Genomic DNA, 12,561 nt, shown 5'->3' with positions numbered 1-12,561 from the left:
GAAAGCACTTTTTTCTTGATTTTGATGGAAAATGACCAACTTCTGGATGTACGGGCCTAATCAGAACAAATAGTGATATTTACTTAAAGTCAGTGGAATAATCTGACACATTCATCATTTAAATAGTCTTTAATACTCAAAACAAGATGGAGAAAATTATTTGACTAGATTTAAGAAAAACAATCTGATTAATACATTATAAATTTATCGTGTGTGCCCTTCCCAAGTTAGCTAACAACAGTGCAGTGGAGTTTTAATCAAATATTTTTTTCTTAAATCTAGTCAAATAATTTTCTCCATCTTGTTTTGAGTGTTAAAGAATAGTTAACAGATTAATGCATCTGATTATTCCATTTACTTTAAGTAAATATTACTATTTATTGTTATAAAACACATACATCTAAAAATTTGTTTTCCAGAAAAGTTTGCTTCCAAATAATGTTTTTAACAATATAACAATATCTATTCTTGAATTAAGAACATTTCTGTCAAGTAAGCTTTTCTTTAAAGATTTATTATACTATTTTATTGCTTAAAATAAGTCTGTTCAGGTTACTTTTAGCTAGCTATTTTTTGTATTTCAGGAAAATCTGAGTAAAATGTACTTAAAGCACTGGCAGATAATTTCACTTATTTCTAGTAGATTTGCACTGACAAAAGGGGAATTTAATTTGTTTTAAAGAGGTGTAGTTTTGCAGTGCAGCTGCTTGGACACAGAATATTGAGTGTCCTGATGGTATGAAAAGTTTTAATGTGGGATTTTTATATAGTACCATTGTGGTTGTTCACAACTGGACCTTACCTGGACCAAAGCAGAATCTTTCCTATGGTTAAAGCCGGACTCTCACATATAATACACATCTCATGAACGAGATTTTTGTCTTTTTCATTTTAAGTTGGCCAAATCAATTACATTAAAAGTAAACCAATGAAAATTGCTATTGTAATTTCATTCTTTTACTAAGCCATGCTTGCTATGATCCAAGGGTTTGAACAGGTGTGATACTGGTGTGTGGTTATAGCGTACACATCTGATGTTGCTCACAGTGGTCCTCAGTGTGCTCAGGGAGCTTGTGTGCCAGGTCAAACACATGAAAAATTAGAGGGAACATTGCTTGGCCAATGTGTGAATGTTGTTTTCAAGGCCCTCGGTTGAATCACTCAGAATATTGGGACTACCCTAAAATGGAGCTCATTTAAAAAAAAAAAATTAAATGTTTTGCTAACTGTTGTGAATTTTTGGTGCCACCGATATTTTTGTTATGGCAGGCATCAACGGGGACATTAAAAATGTTATTTTAATGGACCAAATAAATACCGGAATTGGAAGCATTACCTTACAAATTTCACAAATTACCAAGTAATGGAAAAAATATATGATAAACATACATGGCCTGAGTATTACTGATGACTTACTTTGTGAATTCAGTAGTACATTTAGGCAAAGATGGACCTTTGTAATACTGAAATCCAGACCAACGTGTGCAATTATAATCAACCTTGTGTTATTTTTTTCTTCTTCTTTGTGATTTGTCACTTTCAAACAATTTGGCAAGCAGTTGGAAAAACAACACAAAAAGACTCAATAATATTTCACTACATTTTCGATAATACAACTTCTATTCAGATGACTGACTCAGCCTCTGGTTGTCCTGGCTGTGCTTGTCATGGCGGCTGGCTGGCGATTGTGGGGTGGAGCTTAGATTTTGTTCATAGGCATGCAAGTCACTGATTGGCTCTTCTTTAATAATTTTCACGACAGACTGAGGTCCTTCAGCCTGATTCTTTACCTCCTTTCTAAACTGAACACTGCCCTTCTGCAACATATAATACAGGATAGGGTTGGAACGCGACAGCCGAGGAGAGTCCGGATTTGAGTCACAGCCTTCGTGGTTCTCATGACTACTCCATTGAATAGGGCTCTCTAGCTCCTGTTTGACAAGATTGGGCGTGTCTCTTTTTTGTGTGCCTTGCCATGGTGCTGGGTGATGATTCTGGGGGCTGCGAATAAGGCTGTCACTTGTTGGCGGGGTGGGCAGTGTTCTGACATTACTTGAAAGTCCTGAGTTAAGTGAACTGTGAGGATGCCAGCTAGGCAGGTGGAGAAAACCGTGGTTATGAGGGGTAGGTTGACAGAGGGTGTTGCCATTAGACTGCAAGATGGAAGGGCTGGGTGCCCCACGGTGCTGCTTAGACAGTTCTTTCAGGCAGTTGTCAGAGAGCAGCAGCTGTTTGAGCACATTGAATCCCCGATTCTCTCTGGTAAAGCTTTCTCTTGCTTGGCTCCTGGTTGAAAACTCCTCTTCTTTCTGAAGCTTCTGCTTCTCAGGCTCCACCTGAACACCAGGAGTGGTGAAACTGTTAGTGTCACCCCTTTGAAATGCTCTATGAGAGTTACTATTGTCCAAACTGTCAGTCTGATCAGAACATAAGCGTCTCTTCTTTGGACTGGGGCTTGGATACTCTGTTTTTTCTTCTTTTACTTGTCTGGGTTGTGACTCATTCTGCACAGCGGCGCTGCTATAGTACGTAGCGGTCTGATGTTTAAGCAACTGGCTAAGTAGACCGTATTTTGCAATGACCTCAGCTGGTCGATGTTCTGCTTGCAAGTCCGTATCTGACAGTGGGCTACGTTTTTCCAAGTTGCTCTGTCTCTTTCTGTTGATTAAGTCCTCATATTTGTTGGACGATGGCCCCACCCCTTCCTCTGTTTTGACCTTTACATCAACAGCAGAGACGTCAGCACTATCACAGATGTTTGAGATCCTGTCATAACTCCCCCTTTCCAATTCCGCACTCCTTCCGCCACTCCCTTCAGGCCTGTCTTTGCAACTGACTGAACCAGTCGTCGAGCCTGCCCCTAGAAGCAGCTGCAGCACTGTGCGCCTCTCTAAAAGGTTCTCTATCTGTGAAGGAGGTGGAAATGTTTCCCTATTATTTGCAGGTATGTCAGAGAGTGGGGTGGCAGTGGTACTCCTGTTGACTGGAGCATTAAGTCTTTCCAGTAGGGATAAAGGACTGCTGGTATCAAGCTCCTGACCTAACCCTTTCCCGGATGGGATTGGTGGGGAGGATGAGGCAACTCCAGATTTAGCCAGATTTTGTAACAGTTTACTGGCACTGAAGGAGGCTTCGGAACCCTTCTCGGGCTGGAAAGCTTTTGACTTGCACAAATCCAAAGGGCTTGACTGGCCCGGGGGAGAGGGAGGGTGTGGGGATATTGTATCGCCTGGGTCGCGGTTAAGGGTGTACGTAGGTTGAGCTGGGGCTGCAGGCTTATTTATCGGGCTTTTTGTCCTGGGCTCCTCCCAGGATACAAGGTTCGGTTGACTTCGAGACATGGTGGCCATTGTAATATCAAGTGGCAGATCCTCATCTGTGTTCTTATTTACCACATCATTATTTCTGCGCTCAAGAAGAAGCTGCATTAATGTTACCTTAGACTGGGATTTAAGGTCTGGGTTAATTTCATGCTTTTTGTTCTTCACCATGTTTTTTCCTGATGACTCAGGATTCCACTTTTCTACTAAGGACTCTGTGAGTTTGTGCAAGGAGGACGTCGAGAGAGAGGAATATGAAGAAATAGAATTGGGGGCAGAAGAGACAACAGTGGGTGGAGGTGAAAGGACTGTATTAAAGGATGGAGCAGAAGAATAACCAGAAGAAACGGGAGTGGAAAAAGCGGATACAGTGTGTGTTAAAATGGAAAACGAGGCAGAGGAGGATGAAGGGGTGGACGATTTTGGCGCTATATCTTGTTTTTTGGCCCAGTTTCTCATAGAAAGGTCCATGGGAGAGCAGCTTGAGTAGGAAGTCTCAGCATCGCTACTGTCCTTGGCCAAGCTTTTCTCATGGGTGGAACATTCACTATCAGATGTCACCGAAGACGAGCCACTCGGTGGTAGAACACTACAGCTATCCTCCAGGTGTCCATTTTTTGTCAGTTGCTTCTGGTTGTTGTGGTTGTTGAGTAGCAGCAACAGCAAACTGCTACATGTTTGAGGGGGCCGAGTTGGTCGGGAGTCAAAGCCTTTCTTTTCCCTTGAGGGCTGACTGTGAAAGTTGCCCAGAGCATGTGGGGGAGTGGGTGAGGAGGAGCTTTTGATGTGCCCACATAGCATAGGGGGGCTCTGTGGACTGGACAAGGCCAATCGAGGGAGTGTTGTTGTCTGTGTGTTTGTCGTTGTCATTTCATTTTGCGTTGTTACAGAGCTTAGTTTCTCTGGAGTCCCTTGCAAAGTCCCACCCACGCTCGGAGGCCTTTTATCAAGGCTATGTTGCTGGTTTGCCATGGCAGCAAGTCTTTCACTAGCAGATCTACCTGAGAGCTGGGCTTTGAGCGCATGCTCTCTGGAGTATTGCTGGAGATGAGCTTCACTGGACAGCAGAAGGGCTAGTTGGCTGCAGGCAACACTAGGCTTGGGTGAAGGGGCAGGACTTGAACGTACTTTCACCATGTTGGCAACAGCCTTCAAACGGTCTGCACAGGACACCGATTCGGAAGCTGCAGTTGCAGAAGGGGGTGTAGCGCTGTGCGCTGCCCTGGGTGATTCCGGTGGTCTGTCATGACTGTGTCCCCGACGACTGTAAGGGGTGTTGCTGTGATTATGAAGTTTATTCTTTCTCATTAAGCCCTTTAAGCGGCTTGAGGCTGTTCCATACACTGGGTTAGGGTTATCCGTAGGTGGCGCAGTGGACGGAGAGGAACGCTCACTTGGTGGCTTGTTTGTGTGCTGTGACATTGCCACATTCTGAAGCCGTGTGCTGAATGACTGAAGAAGGGAAGCCAAAAGAGTACTCTCCCCACCATGGGGGGAATCCTCATGTGACCCATTTTGCAAGCCTCCCGCTTGGCCATTAAGCTCCACTGGTGGCGAAGTCAAACAGTGGTTGCTGGGATCATTCCAAGCCCCAGAGCGCAACAGGCGGGCCTTCTTCAAGTGCTGTGAAGCACCCATGGTCGGTCCATTGGTTCCAGTCTTTGGAGCAGTGGGGCTATGAGTAGGTAGTTGAAATGGGCTGCCCACCTTGTCTCCCTGATCTTGGTTGCTGTGGGCAGCCTCAGACCTCCTGCTTGCCGTGGCCCCAGGCCCGGCCACAACTGGATGCATCAGTAAACCTTCCAGATAAGTTAAAACAGCTGAATCCTTGTGTGTCTCAGGGCCAGGCTCCTCCCCATGAGTCATGTTCAATACTAGGATCCCCTTGTATGGTTCAGCAGGGCTACAGGGAATCAAATGTCAACTAAATCATTTGGTTGACAGTGCCAAGCACTTTCCAAGTACCAAAAAATGTGTCCATTCACTCCGGTGAACAGCGCCGATGCGAGACACCAACCATGGTTACCCGTAATACAGGCAATACTGTATGCCGTTCAACAACATACGTTTCCAAAATGTCTCCCTCCTTGTTTGTATGAAGAACATCAGGAGTCAGGGGAATATTGCTGGAACGATGTTTACACATTCCATGGCTCTTGGTGTCAATGGCCACTCAGCACCTTTCACACAAAGACCTGTAGGAGATGAGACGAAACAGAAAGAGAGGGAAACGTTACAAGCAGGGCCACAACATCACATTTCACCACCTTGTCTGCCACCGTTGTTACTTAGCAACATTTCAGATTATCTGCCCCACTAACACCCACCCAACACTTACCAAATAGACAAATGCAGATTAGCTATGATTGGATCCAAATTGAAAATTCAAGCTCACTACCCTGAAAACAGGTCTTGAGACATAAGCCCCTCAGAGCGATATCATTCAAAAAAAAAAAAAAAAAGGGCCTTATGAGAGCTGTGAATAATTTCTTATGCAGCTTGTCATTTTAGTGGATTATCCCGTCGCATCACCTCCTGCAGCATTTTAGTCTGTACAAAGCAGAAAATATTTGCCCAATCCCCTCCTAGCATATACAATGACATATGCATCAACGTGTATCAGGAATAGGGTTGCACGGTATTGCAAAACTTAACAAAATAAAACAAACATTTTTACTACGGGTACATCTGCACAGTTCGGCAAAAAGTACGTTAAATTTGCTAGCTTCTAGCTGTTGTAGTAGCCACTCTATAATAACGGGTAGGCCTATAATAATTGTATGTGAAAAGAATAAACGCTGGACGCTGTGGAATATCCATCATTAGCTTATTTGATTTAGTTACCCATCAGAGTCTGACATGAAAACTGTGCAGCAAATGTGGAGAAACAAGAGAAAAAAATGTAAAGGCTAATTAACAAGATGGTCCAAGTCCCGGTTAAGATTTAATTATGAATGACAAAGAGAAATCAACATAGGGCTGCAGCTATCAATTATTCTAGTAATCGATTAATCTATCAACTAGTTAGTTCGGATAATCGAGTAATCGGATTTAATGCGTTGCAGAATAAATTTTAGATGTAAAACAAAGGCTTCCTAAGATTGCACTTCCAAAAGAGCATTAAATGCGAATACAAAATGAAATTCCCGAGTGTTTCTTAAAACTATGCAGGATTGCACTTCATTTAAAAATAAATTAAAATACTTGATCTTAGCCTCAAACGGTATTAAAAAATTAATAAATGAATATCTATGTATCACAAAAGAACAGTTGGCTAACTTCAGTCCGCTAGCTTAAATGCTATAAAATGCTAACTTTTTTCCCCCCGTTCAAACACATATTCCCACAAAAAACTGCTTAAAATACCTATTACTAAACAAAAAACTGCTTATAATACCTATAAACGAAATTACGAATGCATAAAAAAAACTTTAGCTCAAACAAAAACTTGCCTTATGTTGGTCTTAACAAGGAGCAGCTGGATTCGATCATGTTAAATGAGTTGTCATATTCACTGTTGCCACAAGAGGGCTGTGTATCTACCCATATCAATAAAAATATATGTAAACACTTTCAAAACAAACCATTACAACGCCACTCCAATTAAATGAATCTTCGAAGGAGCAAATTTTGATTCATAGCTTTTTTCTAATAGAATTATTCCAGTTAATCGATTAATCGTTGCAGCACTAAATCAACAATCAGAATAATCTCTAAATAAGTCAGAAACAGACGGAATTTGTCTTCGTGAGGCAGAGCCATTCTAGTATAACATTAAACAACCCACTTTAACAAGAGTACATTTAGGACGTAAAACCTACTCTAAGTACATGAAGCCATTTAGCCATGTAAAGATAGAAGTAGTCCAAAAGTACAATGTGCATGTACGTCTATGTGCGTCCGAGGGACTGTGCAATAGCAACAATAATGCAACTGACGCACTTGTTGCGCAATATAAAGTGACAGTTGTATGAAATGCTGATCAACACAATATAAAGTGACAGTAGTATAGAATACTGGACAACAGTATTGTCTCAAACAGCTTCTTTTCGCCACTTATTGAACGAATGTGAGTCATATTTGCCACACAAAAAACTGAAGGCATGGACCACCTAAAAAGGTGAAATCTTAACTTCAGTTTATTTCTGTCTTCGCTACATGTTTCACAACTAGTCCATTCAATTCCAATATGAGCACAACCCGGGATTTTTGATTAAGGACAAATGCACACATAGTTGATACTAGCTCTCACCAGTGTTGTTTTCGCCAACAATACGAATATGAAAATATTTCGTCTACGAACAATTTTTTCATGACGATGACGAGCTAAAAACGTGGCTTAGAAGACTAGAGAACATAATGAGACGTATGCCAGTTTTCATCTGACGAGAATACTACGTGAGGAAAATACGACATCGTTTCTGTCATATGTTCTCATGTTTTCATAATGTACATGGAGTACGTCAGCTTGCTTCGTGGCAGTGTTTTGATCATGTCACTCATTTGAGATGTGTTTGTCCTCTCCCTCCTCACCGGAGTTTAGGATGTGTCTCAAGCTAGGCTGCGCTTCCTCTTGCTTATTTGAAAACACGGTAAGATCGGTTTTCTCATCTTGGCAAGAGAGAATATGCAATGTTACTTTAGCCTTTAAAAACCTGTGCTGAGTGATCAACAGACGCTAAATGTAATCCTCGCGTTAGCATACCATTCGCGTTCGCATTAGCATTTAATTGAAAATAATGTACTGCTTTTCCCTCTGAGTTTGTATGACAGTGATCCCTCGCAACTTCGCGCTTCAAACTATGCGCCCTCAGTTGCCCTCAGATTTTTTTTTTACAGATGAGCTGTCCCAAGCCAATCGCGCGCAGTTTTCCTCTTGCTCCCTCCCTCGCCCTGCTCTTTGTTCGTCAAGCAGGCAGTGCACGTAGACTGGAGTTATTAAAGTTAACGATGATTGACAGATGAATGTGTTTGATCTTGCCAGATCACGAACTTCTGAAGCGCCGCATGTGTCAATCATTGTTTAACTTCTTAAAAAGTTGCTGTGGCAACTCATTGTGTGTAAGTGAGCAGCGCTGAGTGGATTTGAGTAGACTCCCTCAGCGAAGCATGGAATAAAGCCAAAGATTTTTCTACTACTACTTTATTCCTGTTTAAAAAAATTATCTTATATTTATCTGTTTCCAATGCTAAATCTGAATAAATACATTGAACATACATTTTTTTTTTTTTTTTTTCCCACTTATCGCGGCGGGTTCTGGTCCCCATTAACCACGAAAAACGAGGGATCACTGTATCATCACAAAGTTGGAGTTGTCCTTGTAGATGCTACAATATGTGCTCGTCAGTCTATTTTCATTCGAAACTGTTGGTAACCTTTATTTTTGGACTAAAACTTTGAATTTAAATTTTAAAGACAAAAACATTTTTAATAACTGTCAACTAAAACGAGACGAAATTTGAATGAGATTTTGTCGGCGAAAACATGTCTAAAATATAACTAAGGCTGATAACTGTTTTAGTCCAAAAGGCTAAGACTAAAACAAAATTAAAAGGGCTGCCAAAAACAACACTGGTTCTCACCAAAGTATCTTGGCGTCCATGGTACATCTTTGTCTGTAATAACACTGACAGAAATGAAACCTTTAAGTTATCCTTCTTTGTGATTTGTTCATATTAGTAAAAGTGAAATATGAACTACTTGTTCATTTTGAAAGCACTGAAACAAACTGAGCAAAGCTTCTGTGTGTGCGCCTGCTAATTATCTGGGTTGTGTGTTCAGGAGTGACAATCACACCACACCACTGCTGGGAGGACAGAACCAGTGACAATGGAGTGCAATGAGACTATTACGACAGTGTCAGTGGCGCACCACTGAGACACCTCCACAATGAGTGCGAGCAGCATGGTTTCCATGGATACAGAACATGTAACTCCGACAGCCATGGCCAACCTACAAAGGTTAAAACTGAGTTGCCTGCTCGGGTCAGTTGTCCTCACCTTTAGTGTCTGTTGAGTGGACCAACGTTGTTGGTCACACGACTGCACAGCAGTCCTTGATCATGACCAAAGGTCATTGCAACCCATGCAGTTGCCAGTCTAAATACCTAACTGAGAATACTAGCAAGGGTCAAAAAAACAGTGTGAACTTTGTTGAACTTTTAATCAAGTTGAAATCCTACTTTAGAGACACAGGTTGTCATGACAGTAAAGGTTAACAAGGTTGTCCTTTTAATTCCACCTTGAAAATGAGCTGGGATTAGAATTTGGATTTAAATTGATCAGGGAGCAATTAAGTCTGAGTAACACTAAGAAAACAATCTGGTTAGCCATTTTTAGGCCTCTTGTAAACAAAGTACTTTAGCAATGAATTTCTTTAAGCACTGTAGGTACCAATGTGAAGTACATAACCAAGACTAGGCGGCTGGCATCAATTTCTGTAAAAGACTATGTTTAAGCTGTTGACCTAAATCTGATGACAACAAAGACAACCTGGTCATACTGGGCTGTCTGACGTCTGTTGTCATGCTGTGTAGGTACTCAGGATTAAGGCTATTTTCCCATCAGTGAGCTTAACATAATTTTTTATAGAATGTCATAACCGCTATTCACAATTTTTTTTCACTGTAGTAAACGTAATAGTAAAATATACTGTATAAATCCTAAACTTGGATGGAAAACACTTTGAATTACGGCTGCAGCTATCGAATATTTTAGTAATCAAGTATTCTACTGAAAATTCCATTGATTAATTAAGTAATCGGATAAAACATTTTATTTTTTTTTTAGGTAAAAAGCTATTATAAATAGGGAAAACAAGACAATTTACCTAATATTGAACAATTTTTACACGATCAATGTCTTTATTTTAGATGTACATTGTTCAAAACAGCTAACAATTGCATCTCAGATGTAACTAGAAAAATAAAACAACAAATTCACTGCTTTCACTAAAAAAACTGAAGATCCATTGAAAAAAAAAATCCTATTCCTTACCTAAAAATGTCATTAAGCTTGATAACACACATCACTTAAAAGTTACATATTTTACCTTCATGATTCAATTGAATTTCCATTTGTGTAAAGCTATTTTTAAGTTCAAGATAAATTAACCTAAATTGTAATTCCTGATAGAATTGTGAGTTTTTGCAGTGTTCAAAAATAAATGTATGGTACCTGCTGTATTGGACCACATTAGGCACTATTGCTACTTGGTGTTTTATCCAGCAATGACTACCGAGCTAAAATTGACAGTTAGCTTTATTATCTTTTTATTTTACACCCTCGTCACTCTACAGCGCTGTTTTTACAGATTAAATAAAGTGTTAACTGTTAAAATTGCTCCCGCTATTGCATTAGTTCCCTTCTGTCTGCTTTCAACATGTGTAAGTTTTAAAACTGTTTCATAATTTAAAGATAGATTTAAGTCAAGATTTTGCCGATTTAGGACCATTTTAGATAAAAAAAAAAAAAAAAGTAGCTTTGCTAGGAAGGATCTCTACAACAGAGCCTTCCTGAGAGGTCTACTGCTTTAAGATGGCCGCTGTTTACTAACGCATGTAGTCCTTAAAACATGTTGCCAATGCAGCCGTGTCTATCATTTGCATCTAGTTCTATAATATGTGATATCTACCGTATCATGTGGGCGTAGTTTGTAGGCTACAGTCAGGTATTATTGGAGCCACCTAGCATCGCGTTTGCAACGGTGTCTTCCCTACTCCTGCTGTGCTCTCTCGTCTCCGTGAGTCCGTCTCTCTGACTTTTTGTTATTCAACCAACTTAGTAACGCATAGTAACGCACGCCTTTCTCGCCTCAGTAACGGTAACGGCGTTGACAAGATGAGAAAAGTAATTAATTAGATTACTCACTACTGAAAAAAATAACGCCGTTAGTAACGCCGTTATATTGTAACGCCGTTATTAACAACACTGACCTTTACACCCCTACTGATTAGACATCTGCCGATTACCGATTTCATGGTATACCATGGTATGAAAACGTCAAGGTTTCAAAACTGAAAAAATTTCCGTCATACCATCCCTAACCTTTTAGCTGTTTTTTATGGCCCAAAAATGCAGGGAGAAATCCCTCGCTTGCAGCTTTAACGTTCAACCTTCCCCCACGGGTTGTTGCTCAGTGTCAGTGAGTTGGCTGACACGATGGCCGGAGGAGGAGAAACTCCTGAACTTTGTCCCCCATTGAAGAAAACGAAATCGCTGGTATGGGAATACTTCGGCTACAAAAAAAGTTGTAGACGGCTGTGGCTTAGAGCAGGGGTTTTCAACCCAGTCCTCAAGGCACACTGTGGGTCCTGGTTTTTGTTCCAGCCGATCCAGCAGAGACAGTTGAACCAATGAGGCTTCTGCTAAAACAAGCCACACCTGACTGCAATCAACTGATTGCACTTGTAAAACACCAGATTGGGGAAAAAGTGTTGTCATCTTGTTTGGTAAGAATGAAATCCTGCACCCACAGTGTGCCTTAGTGGAATAGGTTGGGAACCCCTGGCTTAGAGGAGGGCCAACAGACATGTAAAACATGTTTGCGGAGAGTGGCTGCGGAGGAGGCAATACCTACAATATGATTTCACATTCATACAAAATTAAAGGTTCGTAAACACTGTCATGAACATTTCCCTCCAGCTATGAGAGTTAACTCCAGCGTGTTTAGTGTGTCTAGCGGTGGTAAAACGTGGTGTTTTTTTCTCTCTGGCAACTGTGTTAAGAAAGAGAGTGTGTGTATAATGTAAACATGATACGATTCATTTTTTATAGCATTTAAGATAACAGACTTTTACCCTTTGTTGCTATGCAAGTTAGCCAAATAAGCCAATTGTTCTTTTGTTGCACTTCGATCCTCATTATTTGAATAGCATTGAACCAATTGGCTGCAAAGCTTAGTTGCTTCAAGAAGCTTCATTTGGCCATCACTGCTCCCTTGAGAAAGTCAACCGCTACTGCCATCTGCTGCTGTAGTCCAACATGCCTCCTAGCATGCATTACAGCGTTACAGATGTAAATACCAATCAAAATTCATGTTCTCTGCTAATTATTTCTTCAGTTACTGTTCCAGTTGTTTCATTAGTTGCCAGTTATGGTATTTGGTAACACTTTATTTGTCAGTGGTGACATAAGACTGTCATAAGACCATCATAATTATGACATGACACTGCCATGAGCATTAATAAATGCTTATGATAGATATCATTTTGTGTTATCTCAAATGATCCCACTTTAGAAT

The 12,561-nt window shown here is 40.8% G+C and overlaps 1 protein-coding gene across 2 annotated transcripts in view; it reads right to left on the bottom strand.

Moving 5' to 3' along the window:
• Window positions 1-1,523: 1,523 nt before the first annotated feature.
• Window positions 1,524-12,561, bottom strand: part of nrip1b (nuclear receptor interacting protein 1b) — a 93,925-nt gene continuing 82,887 nt past the window's right edge. For both annotated transcript variants that reach the window (XM_057820110.1, XM_057820112.1), the window contains one exon: window positions 1,524-5,515. In XM_057820110.1, the coding sequence (XP_057676093.1) occupies window positions 1,620-5,186 (3,567 nt within the window). In that variant the 5' untranslated portion in view covers window positions 5,187-5,515 and the 3' untranslated portion in view covers window positions 1,524-1,619. The remainder of the gene's footprint in view (window positions 5,516-12,561) is intronic.

The sequence above is a fragment of the Corythoichthys intestinalis genome, chromosome 18 (assembly GCF_030265065.1).
Source record: "Corythoichthys intestinalis isolate RoL2023-P3 chromosome 18, ASM3026506v1, whole genome shotgun sequence".
NCBI classification, from domain to species: domain Eukaryota; kingdom Metazoa; phylum Chordata; class Actinopteri; order Syngnathiformes; family Syngnathidae; genus Corythoichthys; species Corythoichthys intestinalis.
Note: the sequence above shows the minus strand (reverse complement) of the source record. Positions and strands in the feature narration are given on the sequence as shown.